Source organism: Nuphar pumila, chromosome 13 (assembly GCF_984573655.1).
Source record: "Nuphar pumila chromosome 13, dmNupPumi1.hap1.1, whole genome shotgun sequence".
NCBI classification, from domain to species: Eukaryota; Viridiplantae; Streptophyta; class Magnoliopsida; order Nymphaeales; family Nymphaeaceae; genus Nuphar; species Nuphar pumila.
Window position 1 is genome coordinate 48,549,229 of NC_143261.1, and position 22,912 is coordinate 48,572,140.

The 22,912-nt window shown below is 36.9% G+C and overlaps 1 protein-coding gene across 1 annotated transcript in view; it reads right to left on the reverse strand.

Annotated features, from left to right (window-relative positions):
- Positions 1-21,976: 21,976 nt before the first annotated feature.
- LOC149818298 (uncharacterized) overlaps positions 21,977-22,912 on the reverse strand; it is a 2,424-nt gene continuing 1,488 nt past the window's right edge. Inside the window, exon 2 of the mRNA XM_089984994.1 lies at positions 21,977-22,912. This exon is cut by the window's right edge and continues 540 nt beyond it. Coding sequence (XP_089841120.1) covers positions 22,379-22,912 — 534 coding nt within the window. The 3' untranslated portion in view covers positions 21,977-22,378.

Below are 22,912 nucleotides of genomic sequence, written 5' to 3' on the forward strand. Positions count from 1 at the left end.
CATTTTCACCCAACATATATCTATCTTACGGAAAGACATTTTTATCAAAAGCATATCTACCTTTTTTATGTTATTTTATTATAAAGTCATCGTGGGCAACATTGGTATATGAATTATTGTGGGTCCTAAGATATTCTTCCGTACACACCCAAACACGCAAATTTATGTTCTTGGGAGAACACACAACACCCTCTCTTTCCTTATAACTAAATAAAAAAAAGTGCAACGGCACAAAAGTGGCTTAACCAATGTGCCATTGTGGTCACCACATCAACACCCTGTTTTGGAAAAAAAAAAAAACACCCTGTTTTTCACAAGGAATAACATGGTTTATGGGGGAAGAGGGAGAGAAGTGCTCCCCTCCACCACATCAACCCCCTTACATGAAACGTTCACGGGTGAGCGCTCTCGCATTTCCGGTTGGTGCCCGGCCGGCGTGACCCCCAGTTCAGCCATTTTTTTGGCCGGTTAAAAATGGTCATTTTTTCTTTTACTTTTTTGCAAAAAAAAATGATCCACCCATTTTTCGGTTATCCACCGCCCAGAAAATGGCAGGCCTAGCACGGCAGGCCATGTTCAGACATTAGCCAAAGTCGTTCTATTTTTTAAATTGTTTGGATGCCTTTTAAGTTTTCAGGCCAGACACTGCCCCCAAAATGGCTGTGCTGGTGGCTAACCAGTGGCTGCTACCATCCCTGCCATTTTTGGGCCGGTGGCTGGCTGGGAAATGGTCAGAAATGTTTGCCATTTTTTTTGGATTTTTTATGCTTTAGTTTTTCGGCCAACTACCCACCGAAAAATGTTGGCACTGGTTTCTGGCTGGTGGCCGCCTACCATCTTGGCCTTTTTTCGGCCAATGGAAAATGGTTGGACCTTTTTTTTCAATTTTTTTTGTTTTGTTTTGTTTTGTTCGTACCAAAATCATGGTTTTTTTAAAGATTTTTTTATTAGATGCTGGTTCGGACACAATACCATACCAAAAACCAAGTCCAAGTCTAGTATCACCTGGGTCCGAACCAAACCCGACCTGTTGACACCCTAATCACCACTGCACTAGTTACCCATGTGGTCAACCGGGTCTTGTATCAAGTTGATGGCCCAAGATTGAATCTAGTGGGAGGCTAGGCTAACTTTGTTTTATCATGGTTGGGGCAAGTAAGGCTGAGTGGTTGTTTCCTCAACTCTGAGTTTTAGTTTGTAGGGTGGCGAGCCTTTTAAGTGAATCTATTCTTGGTGAGGGTTTTTTCTTTGTCATAAAAAAAATGTTTTATTAATAATATAGCAATTATTTGTATTATTTGATTATAAACGTATTTGTCCCCATCCATATCATGCCTAAGAGTCTGATCGTTCTGTAAATGTGGTAATCTGGCTAAAATTCTTTGATCACTTTGGTTGAGGTTAACACAGTAAAAAAAACTGTGCAGGGATAAAAAAAAATGTCCCGATGAATGTAAAAGACCAAAAAAAAAATCTATAAAAAAAATATCTAAAATATCAACTTCTAGCTGATTTTTAAGGAGTCTGTTTTGGAATCTAAGAACTAGGATAGGAGTTGATGCATTTGACAAAAAGCTGGTCAAACTACCCACCGGTGGTGGCTGTCTGAAAACTGGTTGCTGGGATGATGGGAAGTGACATTGTAACTTACACTAAAGCATGAAATTGACAGCCAAATCCGAATTCCACTTCTCATTCCAGCTACTAGTTTTCAAACAGGGACTTAAGTCTTTTGGGGAGAGCAGATAAAGTGATCTGCCAAAATCTACCATGAGGGGTGGCCCGGACACTGCACTGGTCGGGGCGTGATCCGGGTCCATCATAATGAGTGGTATCTTTGAGAATATTCGATGGTCACATTATAGCCTGATACGAATCTGATTCGATCAGATACCAGTTCATTAATTTGTTTTTTACATGCAAACGTTAAGGTAAAAGCTGAAAGTGACAGACTTGAATGCGGCAGCTTGGCCAATCAAAAAGTATTGGAGTATGTCCTGACCCTGAAGAGTGAAGGTGTGTGCACTTTTATACCTGCCTTTTGCACTTGGTTCTTCTTCTTCTCAAGTTTGGTTTGGGCTTTGGACTCAATCGTAGGCTCATAGCCCTACAAAATAATGAAGTTTCACCCTAAACATGCACACATTTAACAAGTCTCCGTCATCGCAGCAGCTGTCTAGCCTTTTGCATCTGTTGCACTGTGCGGTGCACATCACCTAACACTTGCTATGGTATTGCCCTTGATTTCAGATTTTATTTTTTATTTACTTCATCATGGCAGCAGCTTCGCATCTCTTTCATTCGTCAAGCATCGTTTGAAAGAGACCTACTTCTTCAGGCAATACCTACCTCGAAGCAGCAGATGGTATTTTATGTGGAGTTGCTGACTGTTTACCTTATGATGAAAATGTATGAATTTTTGAGAATCTGTGTCAGCCTGCTCTCTCCTTGTTCATTCATATTCTATCTGATGTCTTTCGTATGGTTGCTCTTAACTGACAGATGACAGATTTTCGTTGTAATTGTCTTTTTTCCGTAGATTGCTTTGCCCTTCTTGTAAGGCTAGGTGTCAATATCTCATCGCCCTAAGTTTCTTATCGTGAGGGCTCTAATACCACTTTGATGTAAATTGAGAGGATTTGATTTACAAGAAAAACTATGTTAAGCTACTCCTATGCACAAAAATCAGGAAAATAAAAAAATATGAGAAAATGATCAAAATGCAAAAGATTTGCAAGAAATTTAACTGAAAATGAAATACTAAAAAATAACTCAATTCTAAACTTTCAAATGTGTATTCTACATGGGGCTCTCATCCTTTTAGAGATGCTTAAAAAATATAAAACTCTTCTTAATTATCTTAATCTAATTAAATATGAATATTGGATTCAAGATCCATTACAAAATGATCCAAATGATAAAAACTCTAAAACATCAAAAGTGAATCTAAACGGATCTTTATGGACTCAGGTCTTCTGCTTTGCTCATGTATCCTTTACCCCGGGTTAGAGAAGACTTGCCCTCAAGTCTTGATTCTACCTATGCTTCTTCCAGTATAACTCCACTTTGTGATTTAGGTATCCACAATATGAAACTTGATAGCTTTATTTCTCTTGAAACTCTGTGAGCTGAACAAGATTTGATTTATTTTGTATTTGGATGATGGCTCTTCTTGAACCAGCCATAGCCTTCAACTACGTCTTTTTGTTTATCTAGATCAAATGATTCTAATTGGTTTAATCTAATATGAAGAAGTCATTGGATATAGCTTTTCCACTGCATGAAACTCTTATCTTTTTGAGGTTTGGTATGTTGATGTTTGGTAGGATGTAGCTTGCATACTCGAAGCACTGACATACAAACTAGATAGACGTTTTGTATTCAAAAGATAAAAAAACAAAATCATAAATGTCAAAAAAAAAAATGGCAAGGAAAAATCTCACCACAAATTAAAAAAATGCTTTTTACCAAATATTGGTATATAGAAATTAAAAATTATTATATAAAAAAATAATTTTGGAAATTTCAAGCAAAATATACTTTAAAAAATATAGCTTTTTAATCAATATTTCATTGTTATTTTTTCTCTATTGGTAAGTTGTGGTAGGCTGATCCTTACTAGAATAAAGTATCATAGTTACCATAAAGTGAAATAGATATGAAAGCGAAAGTGGGGAAACGAGTGTTAAAAAGTACTATGAAGCATGAAGCGGGAATTAGTTTTGAAAGCTATTGAAAAAGCATATGAGAAGCGAAAAAAGGAAACGATAGTGAAACGAGTGGAAAGTGAGTGGGAAGCAATGAGAAAGTGAAAAAATAAACAACATGAAAAATATAAAAAACAAAGGGAAGGCGTGGTGTAGACTAATTGTAGAAGACCCCAATCTGCATCTGTTGCCTTAAGGTATTGAAATGGATCCAAGAATGACAAACTCAGATTTAGGTCCATTACACTAAATGGTTAAAGGCAAATTCAAGTGTTGTTGATCCATATTCGAGCTCCAATCTCCAACAACTTGTGGAACCCACCCTGGGATGCCACCTCATCAAATTAGCAAAGTAGGATGGATAAGATCCATCCTAAAAGCACCACCTCATCCCAAATGTGACCCACATGTGGGATGCCCCTCTTGGAATAAGCAAGAAGGCAAGTGAGCCCCACCTCTTTGGCATCCCACCAGCTTTAAAAGGCCTTCATGGAACTCGTGTAGCCCCTTTAAATTCTCTCTAAATGTAGAACATGAGAAAACAAAGTGAGGTTTGAGAAAATGGACTCTTTGCAACTAGGGTAGCATGGGTTTAACTATGTTTAGACTTTATCTGTTTAAATTATTTTGCATTGTATGTAGGCTTTAAGATCCCTCCCTAAGCTTATATATAGAGGCATTGCTCAAGAAATGAAATGAACTAAGTCTTGTCTTTCCTCTTTTTTAATTTTGTCTCTCTCTTTTGGATGACTAAACTGTCAATTTTGAATATTTCTTATTTGATAGCAAAAAATCAAAACCATATCCTCATCTCATTATAATATGATTTTGGCTTATCAAATGCAACTAAACGGAATTGAATTCAATTGGATACTAGATAAAATCCAATTCATTGACATCCTTACCTCAATAACCTCCCTTGACACAATTGGACTACAGAGGAAGGAGGCTTCACAAGGTAATAAAATTCCGGTGACGCTTGTGTAAAAAAAAACTTTTTTCAAAAGATTAAAGTAGTCATGTATGAAGCATATTGTAATATATTTTCTACTTGTATCTGGATGGATAGTAGAAAAAAAACTCCAGCCTTGAGTGAGGGAGAATGCTAGGTTGATATATTTTGGAGCCCACCACGGCTTCACACGCCTGGCTAGGTGGATCTGCTCAAGGTTTTCAAGTGGAAGGAGGTTGGAAATTTGATACCCAAAGTGTGCATCCTTTGCCATAAGATACTATTATTCTTGGTGGGCAAGGGACTGTGGACACTGACTGGGGTCCGTAGCTAAACATGACACTTTTTAACTAGGCTCACAGTCAAAGTGACACCTCTTAGCCCTTAATGAGACCTCCAAACCATAGTGTTGGTTTCTCTACTGAGCGGCTCCCGACTTTCACTTAGTAATGTTTAACTGAAATCTTTATAGTTATTGAAAGTGTGCTTCTCACTCGTTTTCCCCGTGATTTCATTTCATTTTACACTTGTTTTTCCCATACCTTCACACTGCTTTGATGTGTTCTTGGGTTTAAGTTGAAGTTTGGTGGGCTTAGGTAGGCTCAATTAGGTTTAAGATCAAGTCAAAAAGTCAACACGGGTAAACAAGGTTCGATTTACTGACCGGTTTTGATAAAAAAATGGGTACACCCAACCAGTATGGAAGAAAAAATCTAAATTCGGAAGGATGATTCCAAACACCTTGGACTAGCTTGGGTTAAAATTTCATGGTCAAAGGATTAGTATTTTGAGAGTTATAACTAGGTTAAGTCACTGGATTTTCAGGGTTTTCTGCAGGTAGAATTGAGTTTGGTTTAGATGGACCCTCTTTAAAAAATTAATATCTCATAAATGAGATATGATAAAAATCAGAATTATTGGAGGGGTTAAACTAAATATCCTAAGGAAGACGATCCAAATTTTAGACCTAGAGGCTCAACTGTTTGGGGGCGATGATTTTTTTAAGTATGACAAAAAACTGATTTCGTCAGAAATTGTGTTTTGATTGAATTTGGGTTTAAGGGTTTCTAAGCTGGGTTTGGGGTTAAGGTAAGGTCTGAAACAACTTACTGAGGATGGGCTAGGTGTCTTCAGATCAGCCAAGGCTTGAGCTAGGCTGAGGGAGGCCAAAGATATGCTGATGATGCTTGAGTTAATCAAGTACACCAAGTTGTTGAGGTTGACCGCACCGCACCAAGTTGAACTAGGTAGTAACTTGGTCCACTGAAGTGAGTCAGGCCATAAGGACCAACACACGTCAATTGAGTGCAGCGACTATCCAGAGAGACATCTGATTAGTTGATTATGGTATTGGCTACATCTGATCTGAATCAGAACGGTTTACATCCCTATGTCCATGTCGAGGGACCAGGGCAGTATTAGGAAGGGCACAATAAAGGCTGAGGGCAAAGAAACAAGCAATTAAATTTCCAATTTCCCGTTTTTCATCTCTTCTTTGCCATCAAAGGGTGCCATGATAGGCTAGTACTAAAACCAAAGGGAAAAAAAAGAGTTACTTACCAAAACATACCTGGCTCTTCTTGATCATTCAAATTCATATCCAAAGGTACTTATAATTCAAAATAATACCTGATTTTATGTTAAATTATTCAAATTCATACACCCTTGTAATTGCCCTTTAACCATAGTTAATAAACTCAAAACTACAACAGTTTTACCCTCAGAGAATATGCATTTTCTCCTAATTCGACCCTATCTCCATAACTGTAAAACCAACTTGATTAACTGGATAGAAAATACCAACTTAACAATTGACCGCCAGTAGGGCTGGGAAACAAGATGAGCTGCTCGTGGCTTAGCTCATGTTCAGCTCGTGAAGAGCTCGCTCGAACTCGTAAAATAGTCTCGGTAAGCTGAAGCATGAACAACCAATTTTTGGCTTTGATAGACACATGCATTGATAATAAATATATTGTACATGTATTTTATATCATCCAATGAAGATTGGTTGAAGTGTTTGGCTTGCAAATGATAAGTTTAGAATCCAAGTCTTATTAGCATACAATTCCAAACAATTATTTATTTTGTAAATAAGCTAACTTGAGCTTGAATTAATAGGTTTAGGGTTCAAATTCTATTATTTTCAACTATAAAAAGTATATTATTTTGTAAACGAGCTTGCTCATGCTCAGCTCGACTCAAGACCCTCTGTTCGGTTCATTAGACTCATTTACCAGCCCTGACCACAGGTATGCTTTTGGATAACCATAAAACAAATGAGGTATGCATTTGAAATAATAATTTTTTGGGTATGAATTTAAATTATAAAACTATTTTGAGTATGTTTTTGTAAATAACCCAAATAAAAAAACAACAACTGGGAATGACTTGAATGATCCCCAGGAATTGTAATAAATACACAGAAAAAAGCCCAACCATATATTCTATCGAATGTAATATATCAGAATTGGTGAAAAATGCACTGTTTTAGCCCAAAGGTCATCCTGACTGGGAACCAGGAGGGCCATTTCCTAGACCCAGGAAAAAGCCAAATCGGCCAAACACAAGGCAGAGAAACCAAGAAATGAAGCAGAAATGGGTCTCATGTAGGGGTGTTAACGTGTCAGGTTTGGTTAGGATTCAGGTAAAACCAGAACTGGTCACAATATTTGGGTATGGTATCAGGTCCAGACCTGGGTCTAATAGGATGCACCATAAGAGAAACTATACCCGGACCCGATAAAAACTACATGAACCAGACCCGGGCGTACCCCGTAAAATAATATTTTTTATCATTTTTACATCAAAAATTTGTGGGTATTAATCGAAACTCGGTCAGGAGTCTGGTATAAAATTTTACAAACTATACCTGAATCCATATATTAATCGGACCTTCGGATCCGAACGCAGCTCTTAACCGGGTCTTCTTATTTATCACCATACCTGGACCCTATAGGGTTTGATACCGGTCGGTGGGTCCCGGTAAACCTGAGCCGTTGACACCCCTAGTCCCATGAATGACAAGATAAAACCCCAAAGAAAAACAATAAATGCAAGACGCTGCCAAAAGTACAATCGGATAACTATCCGTGTCATTCAATCATCCTCAGCATCCGAGGACAAGGACAAGAACGTACATATGACAGGATCCATCTTAATTCAATCACAGACGTCGAACTCAATATTGTCAGTATCGGTATCGGCCCTGAATCTTTGGGCCACCGATTCAGCTGTATCGGCCGATATAGATACTCAACTAAAACGTTGCCCAAAATAATAATAAATTAGAATGACATGTGTTAAAACCATTAAAATAAATTTAAAACAATATTTAAAAGTATTTTTCGGTATTTATTTACAATTATTAAAAAATAGCTGATTCAGGCCTGCAGCATATCGAATTGCTGCAGATACCATGTATTTCGGCTGATAACACTGGTCCAACCAACGACTAGGATTAGTCTACATTTCCATTAGAACATGAACCAATCTTAGCAGTCCAAATGCATCACTTGGACGGCCAGTGAAGATCAACATATATTAGAGGACATGATCTTCTCTCTCTCTATATATATATCTATCTATATATATATATATATATATATATATATATATATATATATATATATATATCAAATTTCTAATTCAATTTTCGCATGTCACGTGAACGAAAGAAAACTTTTTATATGTAAAATTTTCTTTTCATTTTTTTTTTTTTGAGAAAGAGAGAGAGAGAGAAAGCAACTTCTTGTATGACATTTTTGGTTCAAATAAGATGGTTTGAGTAGTAAAAGTTATTCACACATACAAGAAAGAAAAAGAGCTTATATAACACCACAAATAAAGTACATATTTCAGTCGTGAGGATTCCATTAATTAGCAAGCAATAGAGATCCTTACCTCATCAATTCGGTAAGAAGCTCAAATCAATTCCCTTCCAAACAATAATGTTAGAATGCCTCAAACTGCTTTCACCATTGTATGCATCGCTATGAGAGCACCGTGATGACAAAACACTCTTCAAAACATATTGGGGCCCAAAGGTTGAACCTGAGGTCGCATATATACATGAATATTGTTAGTCCAACCTTGTGAAAAATGGATTTCGGAAAAGAGATTTCAAGCCTAGAGGCATGTTCTTAAGATCGCTATCTTTAGAACTTCAATCGCCCCACTCCGGAAATTCTGAAGATACGAAAAAGGGTTTTGTTACAACTGAGTTCCCAGGATACAACTAGGCTTGAACTTCAAGAGAGTCACCGCTTCGCGAGAACAAATGACCTCTCCCACACATGAACTCTGCAAGCCAAACCGAGAAGAAAGAAAGGAGAAAACTAGAGAGTCAGAAATTCTGATGATCTTCAAAAGACGAAAATAGAAGATATTTATAGACTTTTAGAGAGGCCAAAACGTTTTGCGATAAATGAGATTAATGGTCATAAATCTGACAGTTTGAAAATAAGATGAAAAGGTACATGAACGGTCACCCACCTTTGACTGTCAATCAAAGGCCTACAAAACTGTCCAAACAAAGCGCCATAAACTTGATATAAATGCTATTAAAACCTTTCAAACGGCCAGATATCTCAAAACCGAAAATCAAAACGGACATTTGCGCCTCATATGCACCTCGCAACGCTGCGAGCGTGCGAAGTGTAAAGTGCGCCATCAAAACGCCACATTGCGCCTCAAGCACCCTTGCGCACACATGCGCACGCGTGAGTGTGCACGTGTGCGCGTGAATGGCGCGTCCGTTGCTGCACGATGTGCAGCAATGTCCGCAAGCCACCCAAAGACACAAGGCTTACCAAAGTAAAGAATAGAGAACAAAGTTTGTATTTAAAACACTAAAAAAAACTGATTTCTCTTAGATATGGGACTAAACCTTTTAAAACACTTTTGGTAGAAAGAAATCACCAATTTTAAAACTTTCCTAACAATCTCCCACTAGTTTTAAAGTATATTTGGCTTGCATAGAAACTTATGTATCAGTGAGAGTTTGCATGACTTGAACCCCCACTATTTGAAAGAAAACCTAAATTAACCAAGGTGCTAAGTGGACTTACCTTGAACTTAGCTCCTTATATTGTTAACGAAGTTTTCAATCATACATAGGTTTCCAAAAGTTCAATTGTGTGGATTTCATGTTGGCACATTTATAGCCTTGTGCTTCCCTGGATTCATGAGTGCTCTAGAGAATTGCCAATTCTCATAAAAAACGGCTCACACTTCTACACTCATATAGGTGACTCTGTCTAGGTGTACTGTAACACACACCCTAGCCTTAAGGCCTACAAACTCATTAAGAGCTATTAGCTCAACCCTCATATTAGTTATAGCTCATGAGCATACATCAGTAATGGGCTTACATAAATATGCTCAATATTTGTCATTCACAAATTCGTTTCCCATTGAACCTATGCATGTGGGATCTCCAGCGCTCTAGGTTGGGTATCCTTAGGTGATGACTTAATTGGCTTAATTCCCATTCCCCTCGATGTTTTATTGATGACATCTCTCGAAAGGCCTTCCGTAAATGGGTCTGCCAAATTTTGACATGACTTCACATATTTCAATGAAATAATATTGTCATCAATCATTTGTCTTATAAAATTGTGTCTTAGACTAATATGTCTAGACTTTTCATTGTATTTCATATTACCTGCTTTACATATAGCTGATTGGCTATCACAAAACATTGAAATAGCAGGTATAGGCTTCTCACCTAGTGGAATATCCACTAGCATATTCTTAAGTCATTCGGCTTCTCTACAAGCAGATGCCAAAGCAATAAACTCAGATTCCATTGTAGAATGAGTTATACAGGTCTGTTTCTTAGACCCCCATGCAACTGCTCCTCCACCAAGGGTAAAAACCCAACCACTCGTAGACTTGGAATCTTCAAAGTCGGTATTCCAACTTGCATCACTATACCCTTCAATAATAGCAGGAAACTCGGTATAGTGAATTTCATAGTCTAAAGTATGCTTTAGATATCTAAGAATCATGTTCACTGCATTCCAGTGTTGATGACCAGGATTATTAGTGTATCTACACACTTTACTCATTGCATAGGCAATATTAGGCCTTGTGCAGTTCATTGCATACATAAGGCTACCTACAACACTCGCATATTTTAATTGTTGAACACTTGCACCAACATTAGGAGTCAATTTCATATTTGGATCATATGGGGTGCATGTTTGTGAACTATTAAGATATTCATACTTTGTAAGAATTTTCTCAATATAATGTGATTGACATAATACAATGTCATTTTTATTTCTTATAATTTTGATTCCTAAAATAACGTCAGCAACACCCAAGTCTTTCATACAAAACAAGGAAGATAAAAATATTTTTGTTTGATTTATGCATTCACTATTGTTACCCAAAATAAGCATATCATCAACATATAAACAGATAATAATAATTGTACTACTATCTACTTTACTGTAGACACATTTGTCAGCATCATGAATTTTAAAACCATTATGTACCAGAGAACTATCAAATTTTTTCAAGCCATTGCTTAGGGGCTTGCTTTAATCCATATAAGGATTTCTCAAGTTTGCAAACTTTGCGCTCTTGCGCTAGCACTACAAAACCTTCAGGTTGCTCCATATATATCTCTTCATCTAATTCTCCATTCAAAAGGGTCGTTTTCACGTCCATTTGATGGATTTGAAGCTTATATATGGCAGTCATGGCAATCAGAATTCTAATAATAGATATTATGATTACAGGAGCAAAAAGTATCAAAATAATCAATACTTTCTTTTTGTTTAAAGCCTTTTGCAACCAAACGCGTTTTAAATTTATCGATTGTACCATCAGCTTTTAATTTCTTTTTGAAAATCCATTTGCAGCCAATAGTTTTGCAACCAACAGGTAAATCCACTAATTTCCAAACATTATTAGACATAATTGATTCTATTTCATCATTAATGGTTTCTCTCCAAAAGGCAGCATCTTGAGAAGACATAGCCTCCTCAAAAGACACAGGATCATTCTCAATTAGAAATGTATAAAAGTCAGAACCAAAATTAGTTGGTTTTCTAATGCGTTTATTATGTCTAATTTCAGTTTCTGGTTCATCAATACAATAATTAGAATATTCAATCATGTCATTAACAGGATGTTTATCTACTGTAATGCGATTGCCATCAAGAAGAGAATCAAATGCATTTTTATGTTCTATGAAAGATGCATCTCTAGATTCTATAATAACATCGTTAACAATATCCAGAAATCTATATGCTTTACTATGTTCAGCATACCCAACAAATGCACATTTAAATGCTTTAGGTTCAACCTTCTTCCTTTTATTTTCTGGGATTTTAACATATGCTAAACAACCCCAAACACGAAAATAACTAAGATTAGGTTTCTTACCAAAACACAATTCATAAGGTGATTTTTCAGATTTGGAATAAGGAACTCGGTTAAGAATATAACAAGCAGAAAGTATAGCCTCTCCCCATAAGTTGGAATGCAAACCCGTTTTAAGAAGCATAGCATTCATCATTTCTACAAGTATTCTGTTTTTCCTTTCTGCTACTCCATTTTGTTCAGGAGTTCTAGGTGCTGAAGTTTGATGGATAATGCCACCATCTCCACAGAATTTATCAAATTCTCCTCCTAAGTATTCACCTCCTCTATTTGTTCTTAAATGTACAATATTTGTTTTAAACCTATTTTGTACTTCAACAAGATAAAGAAGAAATTTGGAAAATGCTTCAGATTTATGTTTCATCAAATAAACATAACAAAATTTTGAGTAATCATCTATAAAGGTAATGAAGTACCTATTGCCACCACGACTTAAAACATTATCCATCGTACACACATCAAAATGCACTAATTTAAGCAATTTATAATTCTTTTCTACACTAGGAAACAGGAGTCTAGTTAGCTTAGTTTGAATGCATGTCTCACACTTATGTTTATGTTATATTCTAACATGACAAGGAAGAAGACCAAAGTTATTCATATTATGAATGCAACGAGAATTTATATGTCCTAATCATGAATGCCAAAGAAAATAGGAGTCAATCATATAAACAAAAGTAGTAGCTTCATTTATGCTCATCTTGAACATATCACCAGTGGCAAACCCTTTTCCTACAAATATTTTTCCTTTGGTCACAGTTACAATCCCAGACTCAATAACAATATTAAAGCCATTTCGTGACAGTAGATCTGCAGAGATTACATTTTTTTGAACTTCTGGAGCATAGTGGACATTCTCCAGTGTTAGGATTTTCCCGGAGGTGAACATAATTTTCACACTCCCTTTTCCCAACACTTTAGTTGAGGAAGAGTTTCCCATAAAGAGATAGCATCCCTCCCCCACTACTTCATACGACTTGAATAAGTTCCTGTTGTTTGCCACATGAACAGTGCTTCCAGTATCCAGGTACCAGTCCTTATTTGCAGCCACCATAAAGGTTTCAGAGATTACAGCAACAAGCCTCTCTTTTGACTCATTTCGCTTAGGACCAGTTCTCTTCCGTTCTCTGCATTCTCTAGCAAAATGGCCAAACTTGCCACAAACATAGCAACTAATTTTCTTTTTATCAGTTGACTTTTTCCCTTTCACGAAATTCTTTTTGATTTTCTGGGTTTTCATGATTTTGCCACCCATGTTACTAACAAAATTCACTTTAGGATAACCTTCTTTAGGACTCAAATTTTTTTTGTCACGAAGACGAGTCTCCTCCTCAATTCGGATGTCCTTAAGAAGACCATCTAAAGTGATTTTCTCATTTTTATGTTTTAGGTGATTCCTATATTCTTTCCAGGAATCCGGCAGTTTCCCAATGATGACAGCAACTTGGAAGTCATCATCAAGATACATACCTTCTCCTTTGATCTTATAGGCTAGAATTTGCATCTCATGAATTTGAGAAAGTATCAGCTTATCATCAACAATAGAAAAATTAACATACTGATCTACGATAAACCTTTTGTTACCAGCATCTTCTGCATTGTACTTGATCTCGAGAGCATTCCACAACTCTCTAGCCGACTCCAATGGTGAATAAAGGTCAAAGAGATAATCAACTAAAGTGTTCAGGATATGAACTTTGCATCGGTAGTTGTTAGTATGCCACTTCTCTCGCTCTTTCTTCTGTTCTCCTGTCTCAACTTCTCCAGCAACAACAGTGGGACAGGGCTTTTTGAGGACATAGTCGATATGCAACTCGGACAGCAAAAAAGAGACCTTTGATTGCCACCGCTTGAAGTTTGACCCATCAAATCGATCGAGTTTTTCAAGGTCACGGCTAAGCAGATTGATGGAGTTGGATGTCGAACCAGAGGTCATAGTTGAAGTTCTAAAATTGTTAGTCCAACCTTGTGAAAAATGGATTTCGGAAAAGAGATTTCAAGCCTAGAGGCACGTTCTTAAGATCGTTATCTTTAGAACTTCAATCGCCCCACTCCGAAAATTCCGAAGATGCGAAAAAGGGTTTTGTTACGACTGAGTTCCTAGGATACAACTAGGCTTGAACCTCAAGAGAGTCACTGCTTCGCAAGAACAGATGACCTCTCCCACACATGAACTCTGCAAGCCAAACCGAGAAGAAAGAAAGGAGAAAACTGGAGAGTCAGAAATTCTGATGATCTTCAAAAGACGAAAATAGAAGATATTTATAGACTTTTAGAGAGGCCAAAACGTTTTGCGATAAATGAGATTAATGGCCATAAATCTGACAGTTTGAAAATAGGATGAAAAGGTACCTGAACGGTCACCCACCTTTGACTGTCAATCAAAGGCCTATAAAATCGTCCAACAGTCACAAAGCGCCTTAAACTCAATATAAATGCTATTAAAACCTTTCAAACGGCCAGATATCTCAAAACCGAAAATCAAAACGGACATTTGCGCCTCATATGCACCTCGCACCGCTGCGAGTGTGTGAAGTGCAAAGCGTGCCATCAAAACGCCACATTGTGCCTCAAGCACCCTTGCGCACACACGCGAGCGTGCCCGCGAATGACGCGCTTGTTGCTGCACGATGCGCAGCAACGTCTACAAGCCACCCAAAGATACAAGACTTACCAAAGTAAAGAATAGAGAACAAAGTCTGTATTTAAAACACTAGAAAAACCGATTTCTCTTAGATATGGGACTAAACCTTTTAAAACACTTTTGGTAGAAAGAAATCACCAATTTTAAAACTTTCCTAACCAATAACCCTTTGTTTTCCACCTCTCCAATTATCAAAAATGTTTGCCCGAATGTCGACCCTTTCTTTCTAATGTTATAAGAACACATTTATCACTATGCACTTCGGAAATAAAGAATAATATGTATAAATATTGTTGATACTGAATTACAATGTATTAGAATGATCTTGGTTGACAAAATTATGTTTTTATATTGTGTATGTAAATGTGCCTACAGTTGTGCATCTCTCTCTCTCTCTCTCTCTCTCTCTCTCTCTCTCTCTATATATATATATATATATATATATATATATATATATATATTGATGCAAACATTCTAAATGAGGTTTTCACAACTGAGGTGGTATCCCATGTGGTAAGCGGGGTCTTCTGTCACATGGGGCTTAAGAGATATCTGGTAGGGGTCTGCCTAACCCCAGTTTGCCTTAAAAAAAATGGGGTTTTCAGCTTTTTTGTTGTTTTTTTCACGATTCTGACCTCATAGATGTGTTTGGCATTGTTGATTTTTTAGAAATCGACACCCAAACCATGCTCTTTTGAGGAAGAAAATGATATTTGCAGCCTCACAAATTTAATTACAAAGATTTTGAACCATATAAAAACCCACGCATGTGTTGGATTAAATGCTCCAAGAGCCGATCCTTATAAAGTGAAACATACATAGCACAAGTCAGAATTTAAAAATAAAATGAAAAAGCCCAAAAAATCCATTTAACATGTTTTATTTTGTATATTTCATTTACCAAGCTTGCATCACTCTATAACTAGGCAAGTGTTCCCAGCTGAACTTAACATAACCTGAAAAAAGTCTCCTTTTCAAGCTTGGCTTCATAAATGTAACGGCATCGTGAGATAAGATTGTTGAATTGAATTGATTTGTCCTATTTCATGAGCTCAAACAAGCGCACTATTGACCTCAACTAAGTAGAGTTGTGAATTGTAGGCACGAAACGCGCTCAATGAGGGAAATAAAGGGTAAAGGGCAAAAGGTGCAGCATATGAAATAGCACAAAATACAAGACTTGAAAAGAAAAAACCTCAAATGTATTGCTATTCACGAATTCTCCTTTTCTCTCTCTCACTACACACTACTATATTTAACATGAGAAGTACCACTATTTATAGAAGGCAAAGCCTTTACATGAAAATAGGAAACTTGAGCTAAAAGTTAGGAAAGAAAACACATGTACTCAACTTTTGAGACTACTAACAAAAAGCAAATCCTATAAACTAGGAAACTGAAAATACATGGGGTTTGAGTGTTCTACAAGTCAAACGTGGGCATTGGATGCCCTACCCACTTTCTTCTACCTTGAGCACCAAGCCATACATGGGCTTTGGATTCTCTTGCCCACGACCTTGAGCATTAACCAACATTTTTCCCCCTTAATGTGAAAGGCCTTGCACACCTATGGAATCTCTGAACGTCAAAATTTTTTTATATGACAAGGCTTTTGTGAAACCATACGCAACTTGATCATTTGTAGAGAAATGCTTCAGCACTACTTCACCTTTTTCCACTGCATCTCTTATAAAATGATATCTAAGCTCAATGTGCTTTGTTCTACCATGAAAAGTAGGATTTTTAGCAATAGAAATTGTAGAGTGATTATCACAGTAGAGCTTAGTTGGAAGATTTTGTTCTACATGCAGGTCCTTCATAACACGCCTCATTCAGATTGTTTGACAAGGAGCAGATGTAGCTGCAATATATTCCGCTTCTGAAGATGATAGCGCTATTGAATTTTGTTTCTTTGAACACCACGACACAATGCCTGAACCAAAACCGAAAGCAAAACCGTTTGTGCTTTTTCGATCATCCATTGAACCTGCCCAATCACTGTCAGTAAATCCAATCAAATTAAAGTCAGTAACATGATTATAAAAAATTCCATAATTGATTGTTGCTCGTATATAGTGGAGAATCCTTTTTGTTGCGCCTAAATGTTGCACAGATGGATTGTGCATAAACCTTGAAATCATACTGACTGAGAATACAATGTCTGACCGAGTGTGAGTTAAATACATTAATCCATCGACCAAGCTTCTAAAACATCTTTCATTTGCTCTTGTCATTCCATCTTCCAAACTCAATTTTTCATTCGCATTCATCGGAGTTTCACAAACTTTGCAATTAAACATCTTTGTTTTTTTTAGTAGTTCCAAAGCATACTTTTCTTGAGACACGAAAATCCCTTCTTCAGATTGCACGACGTGAAGACCAAGAAAAAAACATAGCATCCCCAAATCTGACATTTCAAATTCCTTCATCATACTATGTTTAAATTCTGCAATAAGCTTAAATGAAGAACCAGTGTAGATAATATCATCTACATAGACACTTACAATGAGCAATTCATTCCCATTTACTTTGACATAGAGTGTAGGTTCACTATCACTTCTTTGAAAACCATTTTTGTGGAAGAATTTATCAAGGCAACTATACCATGCACGGGGCTTGTTTTAGCTCGTATAATGCCTTTTTTAACTTATAAACTTTTTCTTCCTTTCCTTTAACAACAAATCCAGGTGGTTGGTCAACATACACGACTTCATTTAGAAAACCATTTAAAAATGCAGCCTTAACGTCAAATTGATAAACTTTCCATTTGAATTGAGCTGCAATCGCAAGGATCATTCTCACAGTTTCAAATCTTGCAACAGATGAAAATGTTTCAATAAAATCAATTCCATATTTTTGCACGAACCCTTTAGCAACTAACATTGCCTTATATTTTTTTACATTTCCACCAGCATCATACTTGACCTTATAAACCCACTTTACTCTAATTGATTCCTTTCCAGGTGGCAAGTTGGAAAGCTCTCATGTGTCATTCTTCTTAATGACCTTCATTTCTTCTTTCATTGCATCTATCCATTTCTTATCTATGCATGCTTCATCATATGATGATGGTTCTAGAACAACAAAAGCAAAATCACATTTATAAATATCCTCTAAAGACCGTACCTTTTTTGGAGGAGTGTCCACATCAAGTGTGGACTCAATATTTTCTGTGAATTCATCTCCCACACTTGACGTTTATGGAGATAATGCTTCAGTATTATGATTTGATTGCGATGCCACTTCATCAATTTGCAACTTCACGCTTTCATTGTTGGTTCATTCCCAACATGTTTTTTCATCAAAAATAACATCCCTTCTTATAATCAATTTTTTAGAAGAAGGATTATAGAGACGATATCCCTTAGTTTCATTACTATAACCAACAAAGATACACTTTTCACTTTTCTTATCTAACTTGGTTCTTTCTGAAGAGTCAATCAAAGCATATGCTATACTGCCAAATACCTTCAACATACTTACATTTGGCTTTTGATTCCACCAGGCCTCATAAGGTGTTTTGTTTTGAACTGCCTTTGTTGGAGAAATATTTAAGATATGTACTGCAGTGTTAACGGCTTCTGCCCAAAACTCATTTGGCACCTTCTTTTCACTTAGCATGTTGCATGCCATTTCTACCACTGTACGATTTTTCCTTTCTACCACTCCGTTCTGTTGTGGTGTCTTTCTTACTGTCAGTTGCCTGCGAATACCATGATCTTTGCAAAACAAGCCAAACTTATCAGATAAAAATTCTCCTCATCTATCTGTGCGCAATATTTTTATAGTTTTTCTTCTCTCATTTTCAACAAGGAACTTAAATTCCTTAAATCTATCAAATGCATGGGATTTATGAGTAAGAAAGTACACCCAACTCATTCTAGTAAAATCGTCAGTTAAAAGCAAAAAGTATTTGTTATTGTTTAATGAAGGAGTTCTCATGGGCCCGCATATATCAGCATGAACTAATTCAAGAGGTTCTTTAGCTCTCCATGCTTTTCCAACTGGGAATGATAATTGGTGTTGTTTACCATAAACACACTCTTCACATATCTCATTTGTACAATTAATGGCTGGCAAACCAACCACCATATTTTTTTGATGCAAGAGTTTCAAACCATTAAAATAAAGATGCTCAAACCTCAAATGCCACAGTTTAGATTGATCAAAACCATTTGCCATAAAGGCACAATCATCTATCTTGATCATTTCAAGTGGAAACATTTTATTTTGAACCATATCTATTTTTACAAGAATTGTACCATTCTTGTTTTTAATCTCACAGATGTCATTTTCAAATAAAAGAGTGTAACCCTTTTTAAGCAATTGCCCTACACTCAGTAAGTTCTGAGTCAAACCAGGAACATAATACACATCTTGAATGTATCGTTCATTACCTGATTTTGTCTTGATTGCAACTGTTCCTTTGCCATTGACATCTACTTTATTGTTGTCCCCAAGCCACACATTCAACTTCACAGTCTCAGCAATATTCTTAAAAAGACTTCTATCACCGGTCATATGATTACTACAACCACTGTCTACAAACCACATTTCACTTTTGCAACTGTTAGTATTCATACTTGCAAGAAACAAATTTTCATTTTCATCTGCAAAATTTGCTTGTTGCTTTGCCTTTTCAAAACATCAGGCTTCAATATGACCAAATTTCTTACAAAAATGACATTATTTTCCTCTAAAGAACAGATTTTGATTACCTTTTTCTGTTCCATCATTTCTTTGAGAGGAATCATAAAACCTTCATTGACCTCTTCCACGTCCATAAAAGGATCCTCTAAAACCTCCTCGTCCTCGACCTCTACCTTCACCCTTTTGATCAAACTGAGTATTCTTTTCTTTTGAAATTTCAACTTTCGATTGAAAGGCCTGTTCCAATGTTTTTTTTGAAGACCTGTTTATGCGATGCTCATGGGCTAAAAGAGACCCCATTAGTTCATCAATAGAATACACGGATAAATCCTTGGACTCTTCAATTGCAATAACAACATAATCAAATTTAGAAGGTAGACACCTTAAAACTTTTTCTACTATTTTTTTATCATCTAAAATTTTACCAAATGTCTTCATTTGATTTACAATAGTAGAGAGCCTAGAAAAGAAGGTTTGAATTGACTCATTGGTTTTCATAGAAAATGTTTCAAACTATCTTCTTAAGGTTTGAAGTTTAACCGTTGTGATCTTATCACCATGAAATTTTTGCTTCAGAAGTTGTCAGGTTTTTTTTGACTTAGTAGCACCGGCAATAGTTGGAAAAATGGTTTCAGAGTACTAACAATGCCTTTGCATCTCTCTTTCGAGCTTCTTTGACATCGATTTTTTTTGCTGCCTTTGTTCCTTCAACATCTGCATAACCATTTTCGACCAACTCCCAGAGGTCTTGTGAGATAAAGAAAGTCTTCATCTTAATATTTCAGAATTCATAATTTTCACTATTAAAAATTGACACTAATGATTGTGGCAAATTGAGAGAGTTAGAATTATTTGTCATACCGAACTTACTCAACAATTATCCTTCAAAAGAAATTTTGAATCTATAGGAACTCCTTGCTTCGGCAATGCTCCTATTGCGTTTTTCTCGAATGCCCAGCTCCGATTCAAACCTGTGCTTTGATACCAAGAATTGAGGGAAATAAAGGGTGAAAGGCAAAAGGTGCAGCACATGAAATAGCACAAAATACAAGACTTGAAAAGTAAAAACCTCAAATGTATTGCTATTCACGAATTCTCCTTTTCTCTCTCTCACTACACACTACTATATTTAACATGAGAAGTACCACTATTTATAGAATGCAAAGCCTTTACATGAAAATAGGAAAGTTGAGCTAAAAGTTAGGAAAGAAAACACACGTACTCAACTTTTGAGACTACTAACAAAAAGCAAATCCTATAAACTAGGAAACTGAAAATACATGGAGTTTGAGTGTTCTACAAGTCAAACGTGGGCATTGGATGCCCTACCCACTTTCTTCTACCTTGAGCACCAAGCCATACGTGGGCTTTGGATTCTCTTGCCCACGACCTTGAGCATTAACCAACACTCAATACCAGCCCTTTGTCATTTTTTAAGTCCTGTGCGCGAAGGACTTGGATAACTTGTAAATCTTGAATTTACTGAGAAACGAGCAGAAATATATAGGATCAAAAGATCAGCCCTAAATACCCTTTCTTTTACTCATAGCCGGGCATCTCCTTCCTGCAGTGGTTTGAATCCACAGGTACAAGTGGAGGACCAAGAAAACTACCCGACCTTGTATATCCAGTAATAGCAGACTTCCCATATTCACCACAACTTAGGTTTCAATCATCCCAAAGTCATCCCTATCATCGTACCACTGCCTGGGATCTCATTGATGCAAGTTATTTTGATCAAATCAGACCCTGTAAATCTGATTTAGAGAACGCCAGTATTTAAATCACTGGAATCCCACTTGGGTGAAGGTCTTTTTTGGCATGGCCAAAAGAAAATACTGAAATCTTGTGATCTTAAAGTCTTTTTTTTTTTGTTAAAAACACAATTCAAGGGTTGATTCATATTAAATTAACGATGCTGAATCCATCTATTGAATTAGATTTGATTAAAACAACTTGCATCAGTGAGATCCCACAGGGGGATGAATGGAACCGAGTTTAAGCCCATTGTTCACATCAATGACTAAAAAGAAAATTTGTTGGTTGGTAAGTGGTGGATAAGTTGCAAGATGTGTTTCCTTTATAGATGATTCCCACATGCAACTCAGAGTCAATTACAATCAAATCAAGTTCACATGGCTTCTCTATAGTTCACCGCATACATAGCCAAAAAAACACTAAACAGGGAGCATTAATTTCATCCCCACCATGAAACAGAAAACCCACTGCAACAAAGCAAACCCATAGCTTTCGAGTCACTAGAATATGAGAACTACCGTGTGAACTGGGCATTTTCAACACTTTTTTTTCAAATCCGACCACTTAGACGTGTTGGGAATGGTGAATTTGATAGGAATCAAGTGTTGGATAGTGTATTTTTTTATGAAAAATACAAAATTTGAATGCTTGAATATTTATGAAGATTATCAGTCATTGATTTTAAAGCCTTAAAGAATCTTGTTTGTGCATTATAATCGGATGATTTAGAGCTGACCCTTATAAAACCAAACATGCAGATCACACCCGTACAGTTAGATTTAAGAGAAAAAAAAACATAAAAAGAACATGGTTCACAGTAGTTCTCATATACTAGTGACTACATAGCTTCCTATTTCTAATGTAATAACACTATTGTCCTCTGTAACCAACAAAACATCAAGATGACCAAAGCAAATTTAAATCCATCCTAAACCAAATTGGAGCCAGTTCAACAGTAACAATAAATCTTCGTTCCAATAATTTTCGACCCATCTTAGTGGAACAATTTCTTAATGTAACAATTTTATCAAACGAAAAAAAAAAAGAGAAAGTATTTCACCACTTACAGCTCAATATCAAAAGTTTTAAACTCTTGATGTTGGTGATCATCTCATGAACATGCAAATTTTTTACCTTTATAGCCCATATTATGTACGACCAAAATGGCATAAAGGAAAATCAATCAACACCAGACTCATCATTCAAGTGATGAACCCCCAAATTGGATTTCCTTTCCATCCTCTGCCTCCCTGAAAGCATCACAACACATAAACACTAGACTTTCCTAACCATACCTTGCTCCTCTGCATTCAACTCTGCAAGTGCTTCCTCGAATGCCTCCAACAATTCCGGATCAAGACCCCCCGAATCATGCTTGCCTCTGCTTCTGATTCTGCTTCTAGAAACCGGCTTACCCTGATCTCCGAACCTCGGCGTCAGAGTCGAGCCCGGCGAGAGCAACTGCCCGTCGCTCTGAAGCCAATCTCCCAGGCTTCCTATCGCCGGGAAGTCCACCGACACCGGGATCGTCAGTGCTGTCAGCTCCTTCGCCATTGCCCGCTTTCTCGACACGCTCCCTATGCCCGGTTCCTTATGCCCGTCGGCGGCCTCGTCAGCCCGGCCTTCTTCAACACAGAAGTTTCTAGGAGGTTGTATTATGCTATGGAAGCTTCTAGAAGGTCCGGGCTGTTCTTCACCTTGGACAGAGGGAGCAACAACAGTCTGCAGCACCTCTGCAGTTCCATTAATCGGGCATGTTGATTGGAAGCTTTTAGAAGGTTCTGGTTCCTTTGACTGCGGATGGAAATC